General features: G+C 44.4%; 1 protein-coding gene across 4 annotated transcripts in view; it reads right to left on the reverse strand.

Annotated features, from left to right (window-relative positions):
* The window catches only part of ZDHHC14 (zDHHC palmitoyltransferase 14), a 271,873-nt gene that overhangs the window by 87,829 nt on the left and 157,926 nt on the right, over positions 1 to 26,118 (reverse strand). For 2 of the 4 annotated variants that reach the window (XM_082475610.1, XM_082475608.1), the window contains exon 2: positions 19,337 to 19,509. In XM_082475610.1, the coding sequence (XP_082331736.1) occupies positions 19,337 to 19,509 (173 nt within the window). The remainder of the gene's footprint in view (positions 1 to 19,336; positions 19,510 to 26,118) is intronic. The other 2 variants (XM_082475611.1, XM_082475609.1) reach the window with 1 other exon arrangement.

The following is a 26,118-nucleotide window of genomic DNA, read 5'->3' on the forward strand; positions in this document are numbered from 1 at the left end:
TCGTTCCCGGATGAGGAAATGAAGCCCCAACAGAAGATCCGTGATTTGCCAAGGTCAGGCAACTAGTCTTAGCAAATGTTTGTGGCAAGGACACCGACCAGAGATTATGTAATGACATTTACGTTTTTTCCTGATTATAAAAGTAATATATGCTCATCATAGAGAATTTGGAATATCAGAAATACATGAAGAAAACAATGAAAACTTAATTTAAAATTAAAAATTTATGGCCAATCCAACTGCAAAAAACCCTGTTTACATACCTTTCCAGTCATTTTGCTATGCTTATGTACATATTAACATTGCAGGGGACATACAATTTTATATTTTGCATATTTTAATTTGACATTGTATCAAGATCATTTTCATAAGTTATTATATATTTTTGAAATCAATGTTTTAATGACTTCATAAGAGTCATCATAGAAGCATACAATAATTCATTTATCCATTTTGCTACTATTGTATATTTAAGCTGCTCCTAATTCTTTGCACTGGTATAGATAACTCTACAATGAGCATCTTCATATTTATTTTTCAAGTAAGGTTTACATTTTGCTCGCTGAAACTCCGTGAAGTGGGTCCTAGTTCAATTTCCTTTCAGATTGGGTTTCTTCCATCATCTTACTACTCTGGTTCTCACACTCAACTCTGAAACTTTTTACAATGTGGAAGGACACCTCCCTGTGCTCCTCCTACGAATTCCAGGCCTTTAAAAACTTTTCTTCCAGACTCTTTTCCAGGCAAAACTTTTATAACCAGTATGCTACCAAATAGTACTCATGACAACCTGGAGCTTGACATGAGGGAACACAAAACAGTGACATAAGTGGTTTGAATATGACTTTAACTGAGAAATGAGAAGCGTCCAGGAAACACCAACAGCACTTTTCTTCCAAGAAGGTGCCTTCTCTGATGCAGGGGGTCCAGCTCTCTCCGACAGACCAAGGGGAGGCGATCTGTCAGATTCCTCCCCCAGCACAGACACGAACGGCTGTCAAAGCGGCTCAGAATTCAGTGGCCAGTCGCAGCCACGGAAAGAGCTAAGTGGCTGCTTCTGGAGTGGGGCTTTCAGTGCTCTTGCTGGGGAGCGAAGCTGTCTTGGAGAAGAGAGCGTCCAAGGGCAAGGCAGCCAACCTCTCCGCATCGGCTGCTCCACACCAACAGCCACTGCACACCTGCTTCAGGCGGTGGCCGGGCAGCCAGGTGCCGGGGCTGAAACCCGCATGTTGCTTTTGACGGCCAACTGCGTCCCGTGAATCACCTCTGCAAGCTGCTTCTGTAATCGTCATCAGACTCTCTGTGTCCATAATTGCCAAAATGTGCAAATAGTTATTAAAATACTGATGAAAGAAAACCGACAACCATTTATCATCCCGGAAGAGCAGTTGTTCACTGCTTTGATCTCGGGCGAGCTTCGTGGGAAGCCCGAGAACCTCTCAATCATCACACTGCATGTTTTGAGCTGTAATAACTCTGAACTATGATTAGACTCAGAAGTGCTCGCTCTCCTTTCTCTCGGAGAGCTGGAGGGGAAATCCAGCCTCCGGAGGCTGGGAGCTGGGCCGCCCTCCCTGCAGGTCACATTTCCAGATGTTCTCTCCTCTAGCAAGCTCCTCCCTCTCTGTGCGTTTGGCCAGGAAAGAAAAAGGAGCCTCCAGGAGGGAAGAGAAATCCCCATTCCACATTCTTTGAACTCTGTTATATTGTTTTATACCCCCAGAGTTCACTTGGTGATTTTTGCAAAATGTCAACCCAATAATTATTATTTTAGCATTGATGCCCTAGAACCACCCTGTGTGCTGTCAAGTGGAAAAATGGAATCGGAAGGACCTGAAATGAGGATCTCAGGCGGAAGAAATAAAACCAAAGATACAATCCTGAGTCTTTCATTGCTTTAGTGTGAAAACCATCTTTCTTTATGGATGGGCTGTTGCCTTTCTTATATTTGAAATTCCTTCTTCTCACAAACTTGCATTCCATTTTGGCACCAAAGTTATTAGTTTTGTTTTCCTCTGAAGTTAGTAACGGCTGGATGTCAGCCCTCTGGATGGGCCGCTCTTGTCACTAAATGGCCCATCTGGGGCTCTCAAGGTGATGGATGGTTCTTAAACTCTTTCCCTCTGGCAACGCAAACTAGATGAGGTGGGAAATGAACCACAAACCTGCATTCTTGTCCACAGGCATCAGTCAAATGGGAACCAGGGTGATGTGGAAGTCATCAAGCTCAGAGTAATTACCAGCCTTTTTCTGGAAAGGCAGGCTTGCAGTTGGGGAACTTGGACCTCTGCTGTACAGCACGGTGGCCTCTGCCACTGCGGCTCTTAAGCACTAAAAATGTGGCTTGTCTCATTGAGATGTGTAAAATACACACTTGATTTGAAAGATTTAGTAAGAAAGCAAGAATGTAAAATACCTCAATGCTCTCTAAATATTGATTACATGTTCAAATGATAATACTGTGAAGAACTGGCTGAAATACAATATCTTATTAAAATTAATCTCACCCGTTTCTTTTTACTACTATAAAGTGGCTACCAGAAAATTTTAAATGACACGTGTGGTGTGCATTTGCAGCTCAGAGTATATTTCTATTGGACAGCGCTGGTTTAGGCAGTTAAAACATTCATTGGAAAGCAGTGAAAAATCTCTATTTACATTATTTATTAGGGTGGCGATGGGGAGGGCAGTTCCTGATACTCTGCCCAGGTTTGCACGGCATGAGGCTTCACGCTGGTGCGTTGCCTTCGGTCTGTATGCCCGCAGAGTCATCTGTTGTTCGCGCTTTTCTCAGCGGTGAGGGAATCAAATTGGGAAGTTTGCGGATGGAGGTGTGCGCAGCTCACAAGAGGCACCACAAACCCTTTAAGTGTCTGGATGCTGAAGTTATTTTTAGAGCTAAATTCACAAATAAGAACAACCAAAGTCCTGCCCTTAGAATAAACATTTGCTTTTATCTCATTCTTCAACCTAACACGATACTGGACAACATCTAACCACGCACCTCCACCAAATGTGAAAATCAGCTGTTCAGCCCTGATGCTCAATTTCTGTCCGTTTAGATAAAGACTGTTATGTACTGGATGACCCACCGGAGAAAAAAATCCCAACATGGCAAAAATCACGTTTCATTACTCTCTTATCAGAGTGGCACCTACGAACTCTAACAGCGCCACGGTTCTCTCTCCCAGAGCCCCGTCCCGACCAGACCCTCATCCCGTTACTGCCATCCGATGGTGTCCTCGCGTTGGTTTGGCTCCAACTTCTTCCTCTCCAGCTGACCTCATCACCGTTAGGGCATCTCCCTCTGCTGGACTAGGCCTCATGTGTAGACCATCTCGTTTAACTGTTCCAATAACCCGCGAGACAGGTTCCAGAGATGTGGGCCCCCAGGCTGGAGGGCTGAGCAATGGGCCTAGATCACAGCCGTGAATGGAGGAGCCAGGGTCCAGGCCCACGGCCTTTCCACCACGTGGCCTGTCTCATGGAGCCATCCCTCCGCACCCAAGTTCCCTGACACAGGCCCAGCCTCATCTCCAATTCCAGCCTCCTTCTCCCCCAACCTTCCTTCTAGTTACCCCTGCCTCTTGCTGGCTTCACCATCAGAGTCCAAATTCTTCTTCGGCTCACCTGGGACCTACCTGGGACCCACCTTGGCCCGCCCACACTCGGTGGCAGCCTTGTCTGCCCATCACCCTGCCCCCAGCCCAGGCCTCACCTGTCCTCTCCTGCTCAAAGCCCCGGCTCCAGTGTTCACCTTACACCCCCTGTCCCGATTCCTGGGCTAATGGATCTGAGCTATCTGCTCGACTCTGCTTCCCTTGCTTTCCTCTACAATCTGAGTATCTATTTGACCTTTCCAACAAATTCCTGACGTTTTTGAAAACTAGGGTAGAGTTTTTTATTCCTTTCAAACCTTGCTTGACCACCTGGGTTCCAGACCCACTCCTGCCACTTGGTGAGAACTGCATCACCCAGGAACCACCCGGACTAACCCCTGCCCCAGTGCCACGGGTGAGAGCATGCGCTTAGCGACTGGACAGGGGGGTAAATCGGGGCTCTGCTATTTACTGGTTGAGATTTTTGGAAGTTACTCATCCTTTCCACGCCTCAGTTTCTCCAGCTGTAAAACAGGAATAGTAATAGCACCTGCCTCCTAGGGCTGCTGAGAGTATTAAATTAACACCTGTGACACAATAAGACAGTGCTCGGTGTACAGTGTGTGCTATAAAAGCCTGAGTCATTCTCATTCTTTCCTGGTTCTATTTTCTTGCCTTTTGAAACCTGTACTGAGCGGCTATTACCCACCACAAACACCAGCCAAATTCATTCATTATTGCCCCTTACTCTTATGTACCACCCATGCTGGCCAAAGAAATCTCGTTTGGGTTCCTATATGCCCTTTTCAGTCACTACTTTCTAAAATGTCTCCCTTCTCCTATTCTCTGCCCACCTCCACCCCAGGGACCATGGCCTCAGGCAATTCTTATCCTCTTGTCTTTTGAGATCCAGCTCAGATCTGCTTTTCCCAGACAACTCCCCGTGATTAATCTCTCTTGATTCTCTCCTAGGTTCTTGGTTCCCTCAATCCTCACAAATTCAGTTTCTCCACCTGGGGTGATTCTACCTCCCAGGGGACATTTGGCGCAGTCAGGAGACAGTTTTCTTCTCACAGCTGGGGCAGGGGGTGCTCGTGGCGTCTAGTGGGTAGAGGGGAGGGATGCCGCTACCCATCTTGCAAACTCAGGACGGCCCTCACCACAAAGAATTCTCTGCCTCAAACTGTCAGCAGCGCAAAGACTGTAAACCCTGCATCACGACCATATGCCCTTGTTGATGTGCCTTTGTTTGTTTGCTTGTTTTAAAAAGCCTTCTTGGCCATCGGCAAGCTGAGGACAAGAGGCCTCAGGAGAAACCAAACCAGCCGACACCTTGATCTGGGACTTCCAGCCTCCAGAACTGTGAGGAAATAAATTTCTGTTGTTTAAAAAAAAGAAGCCTCAGTGTTTTCACTCTGTATGCTAGCCTCCAGCTAGATTTCTTTCGATTCTTCCATAGTTCTTAAGATAGTGCCGTGCTTAAAATAGATGAACTGATAATAATTCATTTTCTAACTAAACAACCAGCCGGGAATACTTTTCATTAAGTGCCTGGGATATGTCATCACAAGATAAAAAATAGCCACATAAATGTTTGAAGCATTCTGTGCTCGTTCGGAGAAAAATGCAGTCGTCTCTCTGTAGTCACCCAGCAAAAGTCTGTCCAACTACAGACAGCTTCCTCTCAACACCGGCCACAATCACACACACACACACACATGACCTGCTCTCGACAGCTTTCATTTCTGGGTTCTTTTCTTAGAACTTGACGTTTTTGTTGGTATTCATGGGATTAATATCATATATGACAGCAAAACCTTCTCATCTGCATCTAAGAGAAAAATGTGTCTTTCTTTTTTCTAGAATGGCAGAGGCGATGAGGAAGGTGCATCAGTGCTAAAATTGATGTAGAGTGGATTAAGGCACAGGTGAACAGCATGCAGGGAAATGAAACACCCAGCAACTGTCTCCTGGTCTGAAAAGGTGGTAACAGGGAAGAAAAGACCATCACTCGCACCTCGGTCGGAAGCACCCGTAACTGGATGGGGGTTTATACAGAGCACAAGTGAGCAAGCCCTTAACCTACTCCTGCCCAGGTGAGGAAGCTGAGGGAAGCAGGCAACCACAGGCATTCTTGCGTTGCTCTTAATAACCTCTCTCTGCAGAGCGGTGACCAGGAAAACAGAGGGGCAGCCCTGTCCCAAATGCCCATGCTTCACTCACTGGCTTAAAAAGCCTAGAATTCCAATCCATCAAAGAGTCATGCATACACTGTGGAATTTATAATAGTAATTAGATAAGAAATCTTGGCGAGAGTGTTACGTTGTCCTTTTAGACGAGGCTCATATGACATTCATGTTCAATAAGATGGGCCTTCTGAACCATGGTGAAACTGCACAAACTAAAAACAAACTAATTGGGACTTCCCTGGCGGTCCAGTAGTTCACCTTCCAATGCAGTGGGTGTGGGTTCGATCCCTGGCTGGGGAGCTAAGAGCCCACATGCCTCACGGTCAAAACACCAAAAACATAAGACAGGAGCAATATTATAACAAATTTAATACAGACTTTAAAAATCTTAAAAAAAAAAACAACCTAATTAAGGATCAGAAGCCACCTTTCAAGTGGGCCTCTTCTCCAAGTAATTTCAAAATTCAAATCAACCATATGACATAAGGAGTGTTACCAGGATCCAGTTTGAAAGTTCTGGCCTTACTGACACTTGCGATGGCCCAACTCTCACTCTCCCAAATGAATCCATTATACCTGAGTGAGTGCAGAAGAGTTACATCTCATAAAATAATATATGCCCCACGTGTTCTCCTGCTGGGATTTTTGGCTTTGGAGCAACCGTTGACAACACACACACACACACACACACACACACACACACACACACACACACACACACACACACCACACACACGGGCAGGACAGTCCCAACAGCCAGACAACAGCTCCAGCTGGCTTCAGATAACCAGCAATCCTTTGATAGGAAGTGAAAGACAAACTTCTCCCATGAGGCACCAGAAGTAAAATTGTCAACATCCTTCTGCTAGTACGTGGTACTCAGAGGCTTTGATAACCCTGGGATACTCTCACCCCAGCCCATGGGTGAGCTCTGGGAATCTGTGACAACTGTTAAATGACAGCTCCCCAGTCCTGCGGATCCATGCAGAGAGGGGTTAGCTTGGCCATGATCTGTGACACTGGTCCCCAAAGTATAAACACAGCACGCTTCCCTTAGATGAGTCTGTACCAGATCATTCAGTCCCCGGGTATTGTTCTTAAATTTCCTATTTGAGTCACTATATTTGTATCTTAGGAAACAGACCACAGGAAAGCAAGCCACCCATTCCCCAACTAATCCCTTTGAGATGCATGAGTTCTATGGTTGTTCAACTCTCCAGAGATGCTTGACTCTGCCTTCAGATATGTATTATGGAATACATAACAGGCGGAGGATCTCAAAGGAGAAATCCAGTGGTTCTCAAAGTGTGGTCTCCAGACCACCATCACCAGCAACTCCTGGGAACTTGTCAGGAATGCAAATTATCGGACCCCACCCAAGGCCTACTGACTCAGAAACTCTGGAGATGGGCCCAGGAGTCTGTTTTAACAGGCCCTTCAGGTGATTCTGGGACATGCTCAAGTTGAAGAACCAGTGTCCTAATATGGAATTGAACCATATTAGTTAACAATAAAAATGAGTCTACTTAGGTATTTCAGATGATTCTGTTGTTTATAACTTCACAATTACATTGATAGAAAAAAACAAACAAAAAAGAAATCTGTTAAGAGTATAATTGGCCATTATCATAGTGCCTAGGACGCAGTAAGCACGCAATAAACATATGTTGAATGAATGAGTTCTCCTTCAAAAACAAAAAAGTTAAAAACGTTCTCCCCGGCTTTTCTTTCAAATGATCCCAAAACAAGATAAACAATACCAAGAACTCTGAGAGATTCCAATAACTATTTAGGTCCAATTCTTTGTTCTGTATGTTCATGTTGTCCAATATGGCAGCCACTAGCCACGTGTATCTACTGAGCAGGTGGAATGAGGCTCATCGGAATTGCTATGTGCTGTAAGTGCGAGATACACACTGAAAAGACTTCATACCAAAAAAACCACCAAAATGTAAGGGATGTTGTTGGTACTTTTTTATATTGAATACATGTTGAAATGATAATATTTTGGATATACGGGGCTAAATAAAATATACTATTAAAATTAATTTCACCTATCCCTTTTCACTTTAATGTCACTAGAAAATTTGCAATTACACATGTGGTTTGCATTATATTTCTATTGAACTCAGTATCGCTCCAAGCGTGTTCCATTTAGTTTTGTGAGGGCCACAGGAGATTTTAGCCTATTTCTGTTCTATTGATTTCTATTGAGTGCAAGGAGTAACCCATCCATTCACTCACTCAAGGACCCCTGGACTTCAAGTTTCTACCCTTAAAGGAAAATAAAGAGATTTTGTCAAGTGCACACTCCAGATTCTGATGGTATGTAGTATGGCATTCATCCACTTGGATTTCTGTTTTCTCTTAGAAAGTGTTAATCTACAGTTTCCAAATAAATGGTCTTCACTTCTGTCCACCTACATAAGCCAAATTTTTCCTAAGGAGCCTTGGAAGATAAATTTGGATACATGAAAAATGTGCGGAATTTTTTCTGTACCAAACATGGTGGCAGGAAGAGCCCCACCATTCTTCCAGATAGAACCACCTCATGCCTTCTCTGTCCTCTTTCATGTACCTTCCAGCCTCTGAGTGCTAATGCCCATCATAAACTTGGACAACACAGCTGATATTAGTCTACTTATATTCTTAGGCAATGAGTCTTAGCCTTAGAACTTATCTACAAGAAACACAACAGTTGAGCTATCTCCCATAACGTAGATTTGAGTTTTCTAGGACACAGGAGGGAAGGGAGATATAGCATGCCCCATCCCCCCCCCGCAAACCAGCTGTAAATCCCTACACTGCAGCATTAAACTCCAAAGCAGGAGGAAGAAAGTTCACTTGGAAAACAACAGTGAGTTGGGTGGATTACATCACAGTTTCAGAGGGTGATTATTATGACACAGTTTCACTGATATCACACACCCCAAAGGTAACATGTCAACGAAGTTACACATTCACAGAGTATGCGAGTGCATAAATGACACATGGGCATCTGACAGGTGAGGGATAAGGATAAGCAGAGACACTAACAAATGGGTTGCTTGGCAAGAGGCTCTCAGTTAAATTGGATTCCTAAATTTAGACTCCAGCCACAAAACATGCAGGTGTTTGTTACAAAGCAGTATGTGGGATGAGTCCCCGGGCTGTTAAAAGAAAGAAAGAAAAAAAAAAAGCTCTTCCCAAGAAAACGTCAAGGCAGACCTATTGCTTCTCTGACCACAGCACTTGTTCCTTAAATCATCTCTGCTGCTCAGTGTGGCGGGTAATCCTTTCCTGGACCTGCACCTGCTTGGCCTCTCCCAGCTCCTCCCAGCTGAGCACCGCCCCACCTCCTTGCCACTCCATTTCCTCTCTCCTCCCGGAGTCCTTTGTTTCTTTTTATTCCTGAGCTGCCTTTCATGCTACTCTACACTTGTCATAAGAAAATGCCGCCCACTTCCCAGCACAAAAAGCCTGCCCACTCTTCTGATTAACCTTCTCCGGGGGGATTTCTCTCCTGAAAGGCCATTCTCGCCTCCCTCCCCATCCCGCCCAGCGCACACACCGGCGGCGTGACCAGATCCCATTTTGCCCAACAGGCCCTGCCTGGATGAAGTGCCTTAGCTTTGACTTCCCTCTAAAACCTATTGACTGGCTGACTCATTCCCTCACTCAAACAGCTATTGTTTCATCATCCTGCTTTACCCTCCCAAGCATGCCAGTTAAAGTAATAATGATAGTAATATTCCAGTGAGTCATTTAAATATCTCGCTTATTTCGCAGCAACTACAGTTTACTTGTTGAATTTACATGGGTGTGCGTATAGCTTTGCATTCTAAAATTATTAACAGAATATGTCACTCCTGTTTCAGGCTTAATAACCTTCTAAAGCATTTAGGTTGCCAGATTTTCATGGTCAAGCAAAGGAGGAAGAAGGAATAATTCTTCCTTCTTCACAGAATAATTCTGTGATTATTTCTAGAATCACAGAATAATAACACTAAAATGGATCTTTCCACTTAGTGGATCTATTTTATACGCATCAAAATCAAGGCCCAGAGAAGTTTAAACACTTCTCAGGATTATACAGCGAGTGGAACAGTTGGGATGCAGGCTCAGTCAACTTATTGACAGAGCCGGCGCTCATAGCCACATACTTTACTGATGATGAAAACATAGATGGACTTTGAACTCTGCAGAGCACTATCTAAAGAGAAAATATTTATTGATACAGTTGTTTTAATAAGTAGTAATAAAGAATGTGAAGCCACCTACTCAGATTTGCTGCAGGAGGTTGTTACACTGAATGCTGAAAGTAAATCAAGTTGTATTGCGCCAAACTCCTGAAAATATGATGGTCCCGAGAGCTTGAGAGGAGAGGAAGCAAATACTGACTGTTGGAGAGGACGGTCATAGGTTTGGGCACCCGTCGCAGGGAGGGAGGTGGAAAGGCCTTAGGGCTGTGCTTCTCAGCTTTCATGTGAATTACCTGCATCTGGTTTAGACGACAGATGCTGATTCAGCAGGTGGGCTAGGGGCTGAGGTCCTGCAGGTCTACTCAGCTCCCAGGTGATTTTTAAAATATTTATTTATTTATTTTTGGCTGCCTTGGGTCTTCGTTGCTGCGCGCGGGTTTTCTCTAGTTGCGGCGAGCGGGGGCTACTCTTCGTTGCGGTGCACGGGCTGCGGGCAGGGGCCACTTGGCTTCTCATTGCGGTGGTTTCTCTTGTTGTGGAGCACGGGCTCTAGGCGCACGGGCTTCAGTAGTTGTGGTGCACGGGCTTAGTTGCTCCGTGCCATGTGGGATCATCCTGGACCAGGGCTCGAACCCGTGTCCCCTGCATTGGCAGGCGGATTCTTAACCACTGTGCCACCAGGGAAGCCCCTCCCAGGTGATGTTGATGTTGCTTTTCCACGGACCTCGCTTTGATTTAGGATTTAGGGATTCAGTTTCAGAAGCAAAAAAGTCAAAGGAGAGGTATAGTACCGGGACATGGCGTCAGGACCCTAGGGCTGGAGTCCCAGGTCTGTCTCAGATTCGCTCTGTGTGAGCATTGGCAGATTTGTACCTGTCTCTCTTGGAGCCTTGGTTTAGTTATCTGTAAACTAAGGGAGTTGTCCAGGACAGTCTCCATGATTGCTGAGGTCCCTTTAAACTGGGACGTCCTGTGACTCAGAGCATTGCAATGAACCAGCCTACCTGCAGTCAGGGAGGTGAGTTGAGAAAGCTCTTGTATTACAGCCACGAGATCCGTGAGTCAGCAGTCTTCGTAGTGCCCCCAGCTGGGTGAGGATGGGCCTCTAATTTCCATTAACAAGCTCCAGACTCTTGCTCTTTCCTTTAGCCATATTCTTGAACCACGTGGTCCCAATTTTCCCATCCCTTTCATGCCACTTGATCCTTTACTTCCCCTCCTTGCAGCATCTGGCTTCCGCCGTTCCCTTGAAGTTGACCTTTTCCTCACCCTGGTTCTTTCATCATCTTTCCCCTTTTTGTGGCCTTGTATATGAGAAATGATTACAATTACAGTACTTTTTTTTTTTTAAAGTAAAGCATGTCAACATTGCTCTATGTCATCACTTTGCTGATTTAACACAAACTCTTTAAAGACTGTGACATTGGTGCAGTGAGAGAGAGAGCGAGAGAGAGATTTCCCCTTACCTGAAATGAAGTGATAGCATTGCTTTTAGGGAGGAGTTCATCAGTTCTATAGAAGATTTTCCAATCTGTACATACATACACATATATAAGTCAAATCTTCAACTACATTGAGACACACCCAGTAGATTCAGGATGGGGACTACGGAGGTCACTAAAATACCTATGTAGATTTAGGAATTTAGGCTCAGTAAATACATTTGCACCAGAAACTGGCCTCAGTTCCAGCACACAGTACATTCCCAAAAGTTTGGACTTCTACAGGAAGAAGAAATAACAAAGGCCTCAATGAGCATCCTGGATGAAACACACCCATTCTTCCAAATCCTTCAGTAAAACAAAATCTCCAGCTCCTTCCACCCCTCAGAACTAGACCCTTCGGAACCTTGTGGTATTTCCCCAAATACCATAATTCTGAATTGTGACATCTGGTTTCCAGCTCTCCCAGGCTGGGATTTTTTTAAAGAGAGACAATCAGGAATTTTGACATTCTAAGCAATCACTCTGCATTTCTATAGGAGACTCACTACCCTTCCCTGGCATCAGTACACACTAGATGATTCTGGCATTTTCTCCTAAACAAGGAAATGCCTCTTCTAGAAGGTATTTCAGACATGGTAGGACACTCTGCCCCCCCCTTCCCTTAACTCCTTCACAAGCATCAGGGAACATCTAGACATCAGCGAGGCAGCTCCAACAGGGCCGTCAGATTGTCTGCAGTTTCCCTGTAGCTCTTCTTCTCCACCCACCTGGGCTCAGGATTTGAGAACCAGGCCCGCTAGCCACAGTGTGCTGGACACGGCTCTCTATTTCTGACCGTGCCTATGACAGGGAGACCCAGCCAACGGGCCAGGGAAGTTGGAGGACCAGGTGATGCTGACAATCTGGGGCGGGGAGACAGAATATAACTTATGGGCAAAGGGAAGTGCTACCTGCTCCAGGGGTCCCAGAAATTTCCCCTTGGGGCAACAAGATGGTGGGCAGTAGCAGGCGGTGGTTAATAGCACAGGGTGTCATGGCAGATCGACCTGTATTTGACTGCCAGCTCTGGTCAGATGACCTTCAGCAAATCTGAGCACCAGCTTTCTCTTACATAAAATAGGAACATTAATAGCGTCTAAACATCATGGAGTGGCTGTTGTGAGTCTTAAATGAGATCATACATGGAAAGAGGTTAGCATAATGCCTGGCACGAGATAAGTACTTAATGAAAAGAGCTATGAATACTATTCTACCTTTTCATCATGGACCAATAAACCAATTACTTTACAGGAAAAGGGCAGAGAATATGTTATTTCAGTGGACACAGGTAAATGCTTAAGCTGGTGCATAAAAGAGAAAGTCTAAAAGCTAATGAAGTGGCATCATAATAATGCTGGAAAGAACAGGGCAGAGAACAGGCAGCAGGGGAGAGTGAATGATAAAGGCAGGAAGGAATCCCAGAGAGGCAGGTGCAATTCAATTTTAGACAAAGTTCTTGGTCTAGCAGAATGTTCATGAGGTCCTGAAATGACCACACTGCAAATAAAAATTACACAAAGGATAAACTGCGGTAATTTTGGAGATGAGTAGGGAGATGCAAATAAAAATAGGAGAAATGGACAGAAAATGCCACCTTCTGAAAAGAAAACTGGCAAAAATCAATCAAATTAACCATCTTTGATGCCTGCCTTTTTTCTTTTTTTCTTGCATATTCAAGTGTGGCTATCTAGTATACAGCATACAAAGTGACTGCAAAATGTATGGGAAGAGGTTATCACAGATCAATCACAGCCAATAGACTAGTTATATGGCAAAAAAGAAATGAAACCATCAATTTTAAAAGCAATTTTATGGTGAATATTACCAGTAAAAAGAGGCCAATTATGGCTTAAAAAATTCACACGGTAAAAAATTAAATCACCAGGAAAATTTGCTGTAGTAGAAATAACAGTTCTATAAGAAAATCTGGGACTTCCCTGGCAGTCCAGTGGTTAAGACACTGCACTTCCAGCGCAGGGGGAGTGGGTTCAATCCCTGGTCAGGGAACTAAGATCCCACATGCTGCGGGATGCAACCAAAAAAAAAAAAATTGAAAAAAATTGGAAAAAAAAAAAGAAAATTCATAATGGCAGCTTTCATAATATTAAAAAAAATCAACAAAAAATCTTAGTTATAAATTTTACACAGAATAGAAATCACTCCAATAAAAATAATTTTGGTACAATAAAAATGGCAATGAGAAAAAATTGGAAATAGTGTAGCTTTACAATAGAGAAAATTAAGGTCTTAAATTCGCTTAAGAATGTTCTCCTCAGAAAGTATTTTCTTCAACAAAACTCCATCAGTGTTATTAAAATTCCAGTGAAAATGTTTCTACTCTTAAACACAGAATTAAGATGTCTTTGGGAAGAAAACTAACAAGTCAGATGGGTGGTGAACACATCCTGTCTCCACAGAGCCCTTGCAGGAATTGCACTCTCTGGGACAGTGTAGACCTGAGCTAATGACAAGGCCAGTGCCTCCGTGGAGGCAGGAAGCTGCCTGCCTGCTTCCTAGACGGCTTCTCTAGAGGATACCCAGCCCGAGGACGGCTTTAGGAGGCAATGAAAGATAAACTCCAGGGTTAGAAATGGTGACTGGTTCTGTGTACTGCAAAGAAAATTCTTGGATGATGAGAATTTGACCAAAAGAGTGTGGGAGAGAGAGAGAAAGGAGAAGAAAGGAGGAGGGAGAGGAGGGAGGAGAGGAGAGAAGGGGGGGGAGAAGGGGGAGGAGAGGAAGAGGAGGGAGAGGAGAGGGGGTCAGAGCAGAGGGAAGGGAGGCGCACACATGGGCACAGTCCAGCAGAGTGGTACTCTAGCTGGCCAGTAAAAGGTTCAGAGTGGAGACAATAATTCTTCAGACTCTGCCATGGCACAGGTGAAGTTTTTAAAGGCCACCTGGCTTCCTTTAATCTGATTCCATCCTCACCAGGTAGCCATTAGATCACTTATTTGGGGCCGGGGTTACCGTGACACGGGGAGAGGGTTTCCTAAATAACTAGCCTTGCTTTTGGAGCCCGACAGGCGGAGAGCGTATTTCAGCTCACTGTTGCCGTCCCTGTCTTGGCAACCTCAGGATGGGAAGAGATGCACACGGAACAGAAGGAAGGAGGGAGACCCGCCTCTTTCCCCTATTTTGATCCCTGGAAAGGTCTATCCCTAATTGAAATGAAATGCTTGGAGCCCGTGAATGTGCTATCGTCATTTTTTCTAAGCCCAAATCAGTTGCTTAGTATCTGATCGTCCCTGAGTGAACTTAAAGAACTGAGTTTCCAAAACTAAAAAGTTTCCAAGCAGGACTCCAGTGACCCCAGCAGGACCTCCCTGGACCCCTGTTGGCATTCTTGGCTGTCTTTTTAGCTGCAACATGAGTTATTGGGAAGGTTCTTTCAGAGGAAAGAAGTGTAAGGCGTTTCCAGAGACTTGGAACAGACTCTGAGACACACAGCCTCCTCTACACCACCCACTTCTCTCCAGAAATCTGAAGACGGGGTAGCTGGTCAGATGCTTGGCAAATCTTCAATCAGCTCCTCAGATGGCTGGTTTCAAGTGGCTATTCTGGGCTTCTATACGCAGAGAAATACAATGTATAATTGGAATCAATAGCTCTAATAATAAAAAGTTTCCAAATCTCACTTTTCATTTTTCCTTCTTTAGAGAGCACAAAATAAACGTGCTAAGATTTCATTGAAAGATCATCTTATTTTCCACAGCCAAGTGATATATGGGAGAACTCCTTATAAAGCATTAGACCAGCTCTGCTGTTTATTTCCATCACAAATCGGGTCACTTTTTATGAGAATCTGTGTTTATCGAAGGTGAAGAGAGAACCAAATGGGAAAAGAGGAGAATGTTTCTTAAAAATTTCTACGATTTACTGAGCTAATCCTGATGAGAACCTCACAGGCTCTGGGTCCTTATTCCCATGTTGAAGTTAAGAACATGGTGGGATGAGGTTTAGAAAGTGGACAACTCGCCTGAAGTCCCACAACCAGAGGACAGGAGAGCCTGCTTCCTTCTCCTCCATCCTCCTCCTCTCTCCTTTCCTCTCTTCCTCCTTTTTATTTTTGACAGCTCTGTTGTGGTATAAATTACATTACGTAACAGTTATCCATTTTAAGTGCACAATACAATGATTTTAGTAAATTTATTAGATTATGCAACCATCATCACAATCCATTTTACACCATTTTCACCCCTCCAACAAGTTCTCTCACATCCCTGTGTGGTCAGCCCTCAGTCTTATCCCCAGCCTGGGCAATCCCTGATCTGCTCTCTTTTCTGAAAGTTTGCCCTTTCTGGACATTTCATATAAATGGAACCACACAATATTTAGTCTTCTGATTTGGCTTCTTTCAACCTGTGTCAACACTTTGCTCCATTTTACTGCTTAATAGTATTCCATTGTGTGGATTGACCACGTATTGTACATCAGTTCACCCACCGATGGACATTTGGGCTGTTTCCAGTTTTTGGTTATTAGGTATAATGCACATACAAGCACATGTATTTTCATTTCTCTTGGATATATACGTAGGCATAGAATTGCTGGGTCATATGGTAACTTTAACTTCTTGAGGACTTTTGAGGAAGTGTTTTCCAATGTGGCTGCACCATTTTACATTCCCACCTGTAATGCATGAGGGTTCCAAGTTCTCCACATCCTCATCAACATTGTCAGTCTTTCTGGTTGGAGCCATTTTAGTGGGTGTCAAGTGGTACTGCACTATGGTTTTGATTTGCATTTCCCTAATAACTAATGATGTTGAGCATCTTTTCATGTGCTTATTGGCCATTCATGTATATTCTTTGAGAAAATGTTCAATTCTTTACCCATCTTTTAATTGGGTTGTTTGTCTTATTATTGACTTGTAAGAGATCTTAATACGTTCTAGATACAAGTATGAAATATTTTATCAGATATTCGATTTGTGAATATTTTCTCCCAGTCTGTGGTTTGTCTTTTCATTTTCTTAAATGGTATCTTTTGAAGTACAAAAGTTTTTAATTTGATGAAATTCAATTTGTCATCTTTTTCTTTTACAGATCATGATTTTGGTATCATATCTAAGAACTCTGCCTAACACAAGGTCATGAAAATTTTCTCTATGTTTCCTTCAGAAGTTTTATCATTTTAGCTCTTATATGTAGGTCTATGATCCATTTAAAATTTGTGTATGGTGTGAGGTAAGTGTTCAAATTCATCTTTCTAATATGGACAACCCGTTTCTTTACTTGCTATGTGTTTTTTCAGATTTTTTATTTCTTCCTGAGTTGTTTTTTTTTTTTTTTTTTGGTAATTATGGCTTTCTAAGAATTTGTTCATTTATCTAAGTTGTCTAATTTGTAGCATAAAGTTAAGATCCTTTAAATTTCTGTAGGGTTGATGGTGATGCCCCTGCATTCATTCCTGATTTTGGTAATTCACATCTTCTCTCTTTTTCTCTGTCTTTTTTTGGAGTGGAGGGTCAGCAGAGTATCGTTACAGGTTTGTCAATTTTGTTGATCTTCTCTAAGGACTAACTTTTGGGCTCACTGATATTCTCTGTTGTTTTTCCGTATTCTATTTCATTGATTTCCACTGTCATCTTTAATATTTCCTTACTCTTACTTGCTTTGAGTTTAGTTTGCTCTTCTTTTTCCAGTTTCTTAAGGTGAAAGTTTCAGTTTCTGGTGTTTTCCATGCTCCACTCCAAATCAAGTCAGCCCCTCAGACAGGGGTGCTGCTGGTTTTCAGGGCTTGTCCTGTCCAGGTAGAACTTCCTCCCCTCTGAACGCAGGTTGGCGATTCGAGCAGCCCCAGGACAGAATGTCACAGACTCCCACTGTTCTTACCCAAAGTTCGTCAGATTTTCATGAATAACCACTCCTCAAATTCCAGAGTCATGAAATGATTGTTTCTGACTATTTTGTCTAGGCTTATCATTGCCTTTCAGGGAAGGATGTGCCAGGCTACTAATTTCTGCCATGCCAAAGCCCTGTCTCTACAGCCCCTTTTCTCTCCTTCACAGGAAACAAAATTTGGTTTGATCCTTTACCCCATCTAGTTCGCTCACAGAATCTGTGTCTCTGGGGGGCGGAGACATGGGGGCAGAGCTGGTTTTTAAAAATTGCTTATGTTGAAAAATACTGCTCTGAGGTTATCAACTTTAAGAAAAAAACCAAAAAACTAAACAGAACAACAAAAAAATTGCACTTCAGTGAATCATTCAACTTCCTCAATGTTAATAATGGAAACTCTGTGCCTCTTAGAATCTGCATTCGTAATAGAGAATCCCAATGGCACTCTTTATTATCCACTTTGTAAGGAAGGCAAAAGGCCCCCCAGTTCCTGATCTGGCTGATTCTGCAGATGCTTCTAGCACTAACAGGGAGGTGGGAGGGAAAATAGGATCACAGCACGGAAACGCTTAACGGCCAGTGAGGGGAGCTGGGCTGTCTGTACACTGCTTGAGTAGGAGTTTCGAGCTTGTGCCAATTTGACATGGGCATAGACTACGCAGTTTCTATAGGCCCCGTTCTATTCCTTGAAGGAAACTGGGCCTTCAAGAACAAGAACATCCCTAAAGAACAACGGATGAGACCCAGGAGACCTGGGTTGAAGGCTCTGGCTCTGCCACTTTCTCCCATTTAACCACTTTGGGGCTTCGTTTTCTTATTCGTAAAATGGGTGTAATAATAAAGTCTTCCTCACAAACTTGCTGGGATGTGATCAAATTCAATGACCGTCATGGATGGCCTTTACAGATTATTAACAAGCTATAAATGTAGGATTTAGATTATGAAATAATACTCTGTGTTCAAATCTCAATATGTGGTGTCAAAGAAAGAGACTGTCTCCCCACTTCCCTACCTCAGGACACAAGGAGGCTGCAGCCCAGCAGACAACTCACATACACTCCCATCATCGACTCCTTTACTGCTCCCCTCCCAGGTGACAGGGATGAAGGATGGAAGCAGATGCTCAGAGAAGGACACGGCTGTGCTTCAGCACTTGGGGAGGTGGACCAGAGCAGATGGTGCCTATCAAGACCCACACTTGTACCTCTTTATACTGCAGAAAGTGGGGGTCTTTCATCTGAGTGGGCTGTGAAGGGAAGCCCACTGGGAGAGAACTATTTCTGTCAAATGATTTTTCATGCCTAAACTTTATGTTCACACTGAGTCATCACAGCCCCCCGCCACGCTTGTCAAATTATCACTGTACCACAGCAAAGCTACACATTCACAAAGGCAAACTTTTAAGAGGAAGCTCTCTTTTTAATTAAAAAAAGGACTTGAAGGGTTCTTTGTATGAGGGATTAGGATTGGTTTTAATATCTTTAAAATGGATTGCTGTAAATTTTTAATCCGAGGATTTCCAATGTCTAAGGAAAAATAAAGCCATTCATCTCAATATATATCAGAAATATACATCTTTGTTATGCCTTAATAAAGGAAATGCTGGATCCTAGGCTGGATAAATAGGACAGCAGTCTAAGATGTAACGTTTCCAGGTTTATACCATGGAAACCAGAGCTCAGCTATGATGATAATAAAAGGGAATTAAGAGCAGCCACCAGGAACTACAGCTTTCACAACAGAGGCTCCTTCTCAGAGCGGACTCGGACGCTCGGGTTTCAAAGAGCTTGGTGGCAGTGGCCTGCCTGACGGCACCGCCAGCTTGCCTCCAGTGCGCCGGTCCCTCAGCCTTACCTCCGACCACTTTCCATCCCACCTCCTACTCAGGTCATCCTCAGACCAAGTGAGTGAAAACTTCGGGACTCCTCCCCGGGGACTTGGCACTGTCCAGCGCCCAGCCCCTCCTGCACGGGCTCCTCGTCTGTCCTCCCGCACTGGGGCTGAGCACAGGTGGGCAGTGACCAGAGGCTACGGGCGGACCTTCAGGGTTACCTATTTGCCTTTCCAGGTCGGCGGCTTCATCGGGTGTGGCTCGCGGAAGGACGCCAGGGTCGCTGAAGCTGGTACGTAGTAGGGTCCCCATCACAAAGAAGAACAGAATGCCACCGACCACGGGGATGGCAGGGGTGATTTTCACTGCTAGATACGGACAGCTGCCAGCAGGTTGGGAAGGCAGGAGGGGAGGGGAGAAAGAAAGGAAACACAACGTCAGTAATCAACAGTAATCACTCTGTATTTTCCAAGAAACGAACGGCTTTTTTGGAGAAGCAAAATTGATTTCCGTTAAAAATTCATCTATGTTTTAAGCATTTACATTCGGGGAGGTCTGCAATTCTCTCTTGTGGACAATTTAACCCCCCCTTCCCAGCTACAATAATCCTCTGCTCCCAACATGCTACTCAGGAAAGACATTGGCAGAAAAATTAAAATAATCCTGCTTGCACAATCAATGTAAGATGCACAGAGCTTGCACCCTTTGTACTGTAAACACAGCACATGATTTATGTGATTCTCCACCCATCCCTGGAATTGCATAACATAGGACGACACCAGCTTGGAACTGTCTTCATCAGACCCGGCCCTTCCTCCCTGGGTCAGACAACTCAGGGCACAGAACGCAGAGAACCACAAGCTACCCTCAAAAGGCAAGAAATCATTTTTTCAATATTTTGGAGCTAATCTATCCAAAAGAGGTTAATGAGCTATGGAAATGTACTTGCAGGCCGTTTCCGAAGAGGATTAAAAGGATTTAGGCAGCTGGAATATAATAGTCTCATGCTCTTCTAGAAGGCGTTTTTGAGCTACCAACGGATGAACATGGTGCCTCTCGATTCTATGAAAACCCTTTACTGTCCTGCAGTGAATGAACTGACACGCAGCAGGGGCTGTGATGAGTCAGGGAGAGATGCCCTTGGGACAGACTGACATCTATGCCAGCTGGCTCCAGGGATCCAGGAACCAGGGCAGCTTTAAGCACCACCCTGGTCCACTGTCATTGCCCCTTGACTCTGCAGAGGTGGTGAGAGGCAGAGTGAAAATTAGCTCGGTGCCTGGAGCTGAGTGAAGGATGGCCCTGCAATGACTCTGGTCAGTGTATTGTCACCACATTCAGTAACCTCATGGGCATCGAGGAACACCACACAGAATCATGGAATTGTAACATCCAGAGTGGAAAGCACCTCCTAGATGGTCTGCCTCACCAGGGGATACTCTTCCAGATACTCAAGACCACACAAAGAGAGGGAGCTGGAGAAGAAAGGGTTGGAAAGCTTTGCTCAAGAGGTGAGCCAGGGCGCTCATTCCTGGGGTGCTGGGGACAGCACCCCACTCCTGTGCAGTACTTGCAGGGAGGTGGCAAGGTCTCTGATGGGATGGCAAGGGGATGCTGGCAAGCACCCAGGCCTCGGGGACCACAGGCCATGGTCCCCTTTGCTGAGACCAACATCAGGCAAGTTAGAGCATCTAGTTTTCGAGCGGCTGGTGACTCAGACAGGTCTATGTGGAGTGGTTACTGGGAACTCAAGACCAAGGGCCTGTCCTGAATTCCCTGCTCTGCAGAAACCAGAGACTTTCCAGCCACTTTAAGAAGATGGAAGAGCAACCCCAAACGTGACTAGGTAAGGTTTCCCACCAGACAAGTGGACTGCGGTCTCCAAGAGAATCGCCTGATGTAGAGACACAAAATATGTGACATTTCTGACTTCTGTTTCATCTTTCCCACACCAGCTCCCCTGCAGAAACAGAACAGAATGAACGACAGAAAGTATCAGATCACACTTGGGCTGGATTGCCTGTTGTGACTTCTCTTCACAGGATTCATGGGAAACCATAAAAAACTATTAATTGTCTGTCCTGCATCAATGTCCCCGCCCAGGGGCTTCCCTGGTGGCGCAGTGGTTGAGAATCTGCCTGCCAATGCAGGGGAAACGGGTTCGAGCCCTGGTCTGGGAGCATCCCACATGCCGCGGAGCAACTGGGCCCGTGAGCCACAACTACTGAGCCTGCGCATCTGGAGCCTGTGCTCCGCAACAAGAGAGGCCACGATAGTGAGAGGCCCGTGCACCGCGATGAAGAGTGGTCCCTGCTTGCCGCAACAAGAGAAAGCCCTTGCACAGAAACGAAGACCCAACACAGCCAAAAATAAATATTAAAAAATAAATAAATAAATGTCCCCGCCCAAACTCCCAGGCACTTAGAGCCTTTTTGAACATCCTCAGAGATTGTCGTAGGAAAGTGAATTTGGCAAAGAGGACAAGAAGATATACAGAGATTGCTGTGGAAAAAAGGAATACAAGAGTGTCTAAGCTGAAGAAATACCCTTTGTGAAAGCATTCACTTTAATTATGGAAAGGACTTTTTTAATCCAATGGATTTTGTTGCATAAAAAAGAGTCACTGCTTTTCCTAGAGTGCTTTCAGACAAACACTAACATAATTAAAACTCTTTAGTGGGTTTCCAGTTTTTCTTAAAATTTTGATTTTATAATTTTAGGTACTGAAAAGCTTCAAATGAAACACTTTCCTGCAATAGAGATCCACTAGTTCTCAAAATGAGAAAGAAAACATTTAAAAGATGGTGCTGCTTGGGGTGCCTCCTGTTTTTGTTTTTGTTTTGCCTTTGGGAGCCCTTCTTTTATTGGGAAATAAATACAGAGTCAGACAGGTGGGCCAGCCCTACAGCCTAACACAGAACTTGCATTTCAACTTGACACACGTAGAGAATAAAAGTCTTGTCAGGAATTGACCATCTTCCCTTTAAAGATTCAGTATAAAGTGACAATCAAAATCCCATTTAATACTGCCCTGAAATGTTCAGATGGCTGCATCCCAGCTCTAGGGTACAGTGCAGTGCCAGGGGCTACAGAAATAGATACCTTTTCAAGGCGTGTCTATTACCTTAAATGGAGCATGTTTGGACTGTGACATGGAGCTTTTATGAAGAGCTGGAGATAAATATCAGTTGCTGCAAGTCTATTGATTAAATCTCTGACTGTGATATCAATCAAGTTAATATCAAGGAACTCAAACTCTAAAGAACATTAAGAAGTATCTGTGTCATAAAATATGACATTATCTTTGTTACTCTTATTGTCATATAAAAAGCAACCTGAAATTGTATTAAGCCTTGACAATGTGCTAGTGTACCACAATCAGAAATAAACACAGTCCATATGAAAGGCACAAAATTGACCCTGATACTAATAAATTTCAATTTATATAGATTAGCCTTAAAATTTTTTTTTAGTCCAAAAGAATCTACTCTAGGTGGACCTTTTTTTTTTTTTTTTTTAACGAAATGGTTAGGAAAATGATCAATTGTGTAGAGGAGAATTTTTCCAGAACTTAAATTCAGAATTCAACAGAAGAATGCCTGGTTGAACAAAGGTGGAGAATACAACAGGCCAACTTTTTCCTCTTTCTCATTATTAATGAGTTTGAATAAGAAACGACTGGAACAGTTGTTAAGCAGCTGCACCCAGGTCACAGCTGGACAATATTACCTGGACAGACCAGCCAGTAGGATGTGATCCACCTCGGGTGCTTAGGGGTGGAATTTATTTAGCTCCATTTGGCTTCTCCAAAGATGGATACTTCAGTGCTGTTGGAACCCTGCTGTGGAGTTGATTTAGTAGATCTTAGGTTACGGTGTATTTGTTTTTCCCTTTTGGTTCTGAAATGTAACTTGGTTGACCTCAGAGTCTGCCTGCTCACAGCAAGATGTCGTTAATGAGCAAGCCATGTCCTAAACGGTTTCTTGTTGTCCCAAGTGCACCGTATGTAGAGCTACCCACTGCTCCAGGCTGATGGCTCTGGAGGATTCCCACCGCCTCCACCCGCCTCTCCCCACCTCCCGCCGAGGATGTCTGCTGCCCTTGCCAATATCTGATATTCAGAATTAGAGATCAACGTCTTTAACTTTTCTGTCCCCTGGCACATTCTCATGGAGGAGACAAGACCCTGTGATTTAAGTTGTTTGCACTTGAGTGTCAATTAATTTATTCAGTCCTAGTCCGGGAAAGGAGGAAGACGAAGAATCTAGTTGATGGGTAAATGCCTACCACCCTGTGAAAAACTCAGATGGATCCTGACTTTTCTGGTCATGAGATGAAAGTAACAGGAAGTCCTTCAGTCACTTTAAGTGGCAGACAGTCTCATTAACTATTTCAAAGTGTAACAATCCCAATTACCAGTGGAAACTTCTAACTTGGTTTTGTGTTAAACCTCCTCCCCCTCCCCAGCTGGCCAAGTGCCGTTTCTGGCCCCTCTGTGGCTGGAGAAGAAAGGACATGGGGGTAGGAAGGGGGCCAGGATTTGGAAGCCCCGGCCAAAATTTGGAAGGCGCTGATTTGGAAGCTCTGTTACAAGGCGGCTTTGTGTTCTCTGGGTCTACCAGATGTTTAAACCTGTCCCTCTGGAGTTGGAGTCCTTCAGAAGCCTCCTGGAAGCCTAAGGGCACTGCCCGGGGGTACCCATCTCCTCTCTCCCTCTTCTTGGGCAGAGAGGAGACAGCCTTCCTCCCGCCCTAAGGCCCATCCATCCACCGCACTGTGGCCCCATTCCCCGCCTCTCATGAACCTCAGGAGTACTGCCCTGAATTCCTCGGCTCTCTGCTTCTCGCCTGGGGGACAGCAGAACAGCCATCTCAGCCCTCTGCCTGCCCCACTTCAGGTTACCCCAAACACACCGACACATCTCTGTTCCAAAGCCTGCGATGACCCCCCTTCTCCTGCCAAATCAAGTTCAAGCTCCTTCTCTGGCGTCCATACCCCATGGTGCCTTGTCTCCAGTCTCCCCTTCTCATCTCCTGCTTCACCCCCCTTTTCACACATACGGGGACAGCAACCCTGACCCCTGGCCTTCCCAGAAAGGTGCCTGCCACCCAGCCCTGGTGTCTGGAACACCCTCACTCCTAACTCAGCTTGTTAAAGCTGCCCCACCTTTCAAGTTCGCATAAGGACTTGGTGAAAAGATTTTCTTGGCTCACCCCCAAGCTAAAGTGCTGGCTTCTTTTCCTAAACCTCCGTAATATTTTTGTTTGCTTCTCTCGATGGTACTTGTGGCTGTTTGTGGACATGCCTCATGAACCTCACTGGACTGCAAGTCCTGGAGGGTGAGACTGGGCCCTGGTCAGCGTGTGTCCTGCACAGCACCGGGCACAATGCCTCACACAGGGTAGGTATTTGACGACTACTTGTTGAGTAATTGAATGACTGAATTTACAGTAACACAGAAAAGAGCAGGAAAGTCAAATCAGTCATATTCTCAACATCGACGATGTACCCTGTGTCTAGAACTTGCTTCTCTAACTTCTAAGCCTGCTAGGTCTTGTAACCTCCTTCAAACAGGTGCGAAGGATCTGCCCTGTTCAGGATGCTTCCGCCACTGAGAAAAGCTGGGATTGCACACACTGAGTTGAATGTGTGCAACACACTCTAAAGTTGTAGCAGATGAAGCACCGTGTGTTGGTACAACTTTGCGCAATACTAGGTGCTCTGTGACAGTCACCCGTCCTACCAGCCTCTGTATTTCAAAGGACAATGTTGAGTTGCTCATTGAAGTCTTGAACATCGCTCTCTATAAAAGCAGCAGAATTCAGGCCCCCAAGCAAACAATATGATCAGTGCTGCACAGACACCTTCAAACTGCTGCTCAGAAAAAGCCAAGAGCATCTGCAGTCCTGCTGGTAAAGACAAGGCAATAAGCAGTCGCGGCCCGTGATGGTGATCACGAGACCTCCGTAAGGAGGCAAGACTGATGGGAAAATCTCAGCCAACCCGCAGCAACTGGCACGACGTAATAGCTGAAGCGCTGCAAGGGGCAAAGAAAATGCTTAGCCCGAGCTCAGACAACTTGAAAACGGCTCCTTCACATTTCTGAGCAACTGCGGATGGGCTCTCCAATCCTGAGTGCCATCTGTGATGAGGAAGACTCCTTCCCCCGAGGGCCTGGATTTGATACAAGATGATGATGCAGCTGCCAAAGACATAAACACCAAATGAAGTCCTCTTTCGGTCTGAAGAACTGTGACCTATACACAAGCCAGGGCCATGTGGATAATAGGCTACCAGCAACTTAGTCTTCATAAAGCTCAATGGGAAAGTGACAGGAGGAAAAAAAAAAGAATCTGAAAGCACGCATTTTCATAACATAAAAGAAATGAGCTAATTTGGCACCAGATGCAACAAATGCTATCGTGATGAAAAGCCTGTACAGTAATCCCCTTCCTATCATATAAATCAGTGAGGTGTTTGCCTTTAGATATGATGTCTAAATACCTACTACAGACTGTCAACTAACTGTACATTAGAGGTAAAGAAAGGTCCTTCCCGGTAATAATTAGAAAATGTAGCATTGCCAAAAGATTAAAGGGAATTTTTTCAGTTCTAATAGCAATCTTCTCAAAACTTTAGGAAAAATAATTATTTGTATTTTGATGTTTATACATGAAGGGTGGAACCATTTTCTGGGTGCTATATTATCTGAGACTATGCAATCAGTGTATTATGTCATTAATTATGACAAAATTATTTTACCATCAAACAGATACTGACATTCCAGAATCAGCACTCTCATTAATTCTGTATTTCTATTTAGAAACTGGCTCGCAGGTTAGAATTAACTCTCAGTAGAACTGATTCCCTGGATGAACGTCCTGGGGGTAAATTAGTATCTTAAACATTTCAGATAGGAAATCTGGATTTCATTATTGGGTAGCTAAGTCTCTCTTTTTCTCTACAGGACATTCTTTGGGAGAAGATTAAC

This window comes from Balaenoptera physalus (genome assembly GCF_965194825.1).
Source record: "Balaenoptera physalus genome assembly, chromosome: 9".
Taxonomy (NCBI): Eukaryota; Metazoa; Chordata; class Mammalia; order Artiodactyla; family Balaenopteridae; genus Balaenoptera; species Balaenoptera physalus.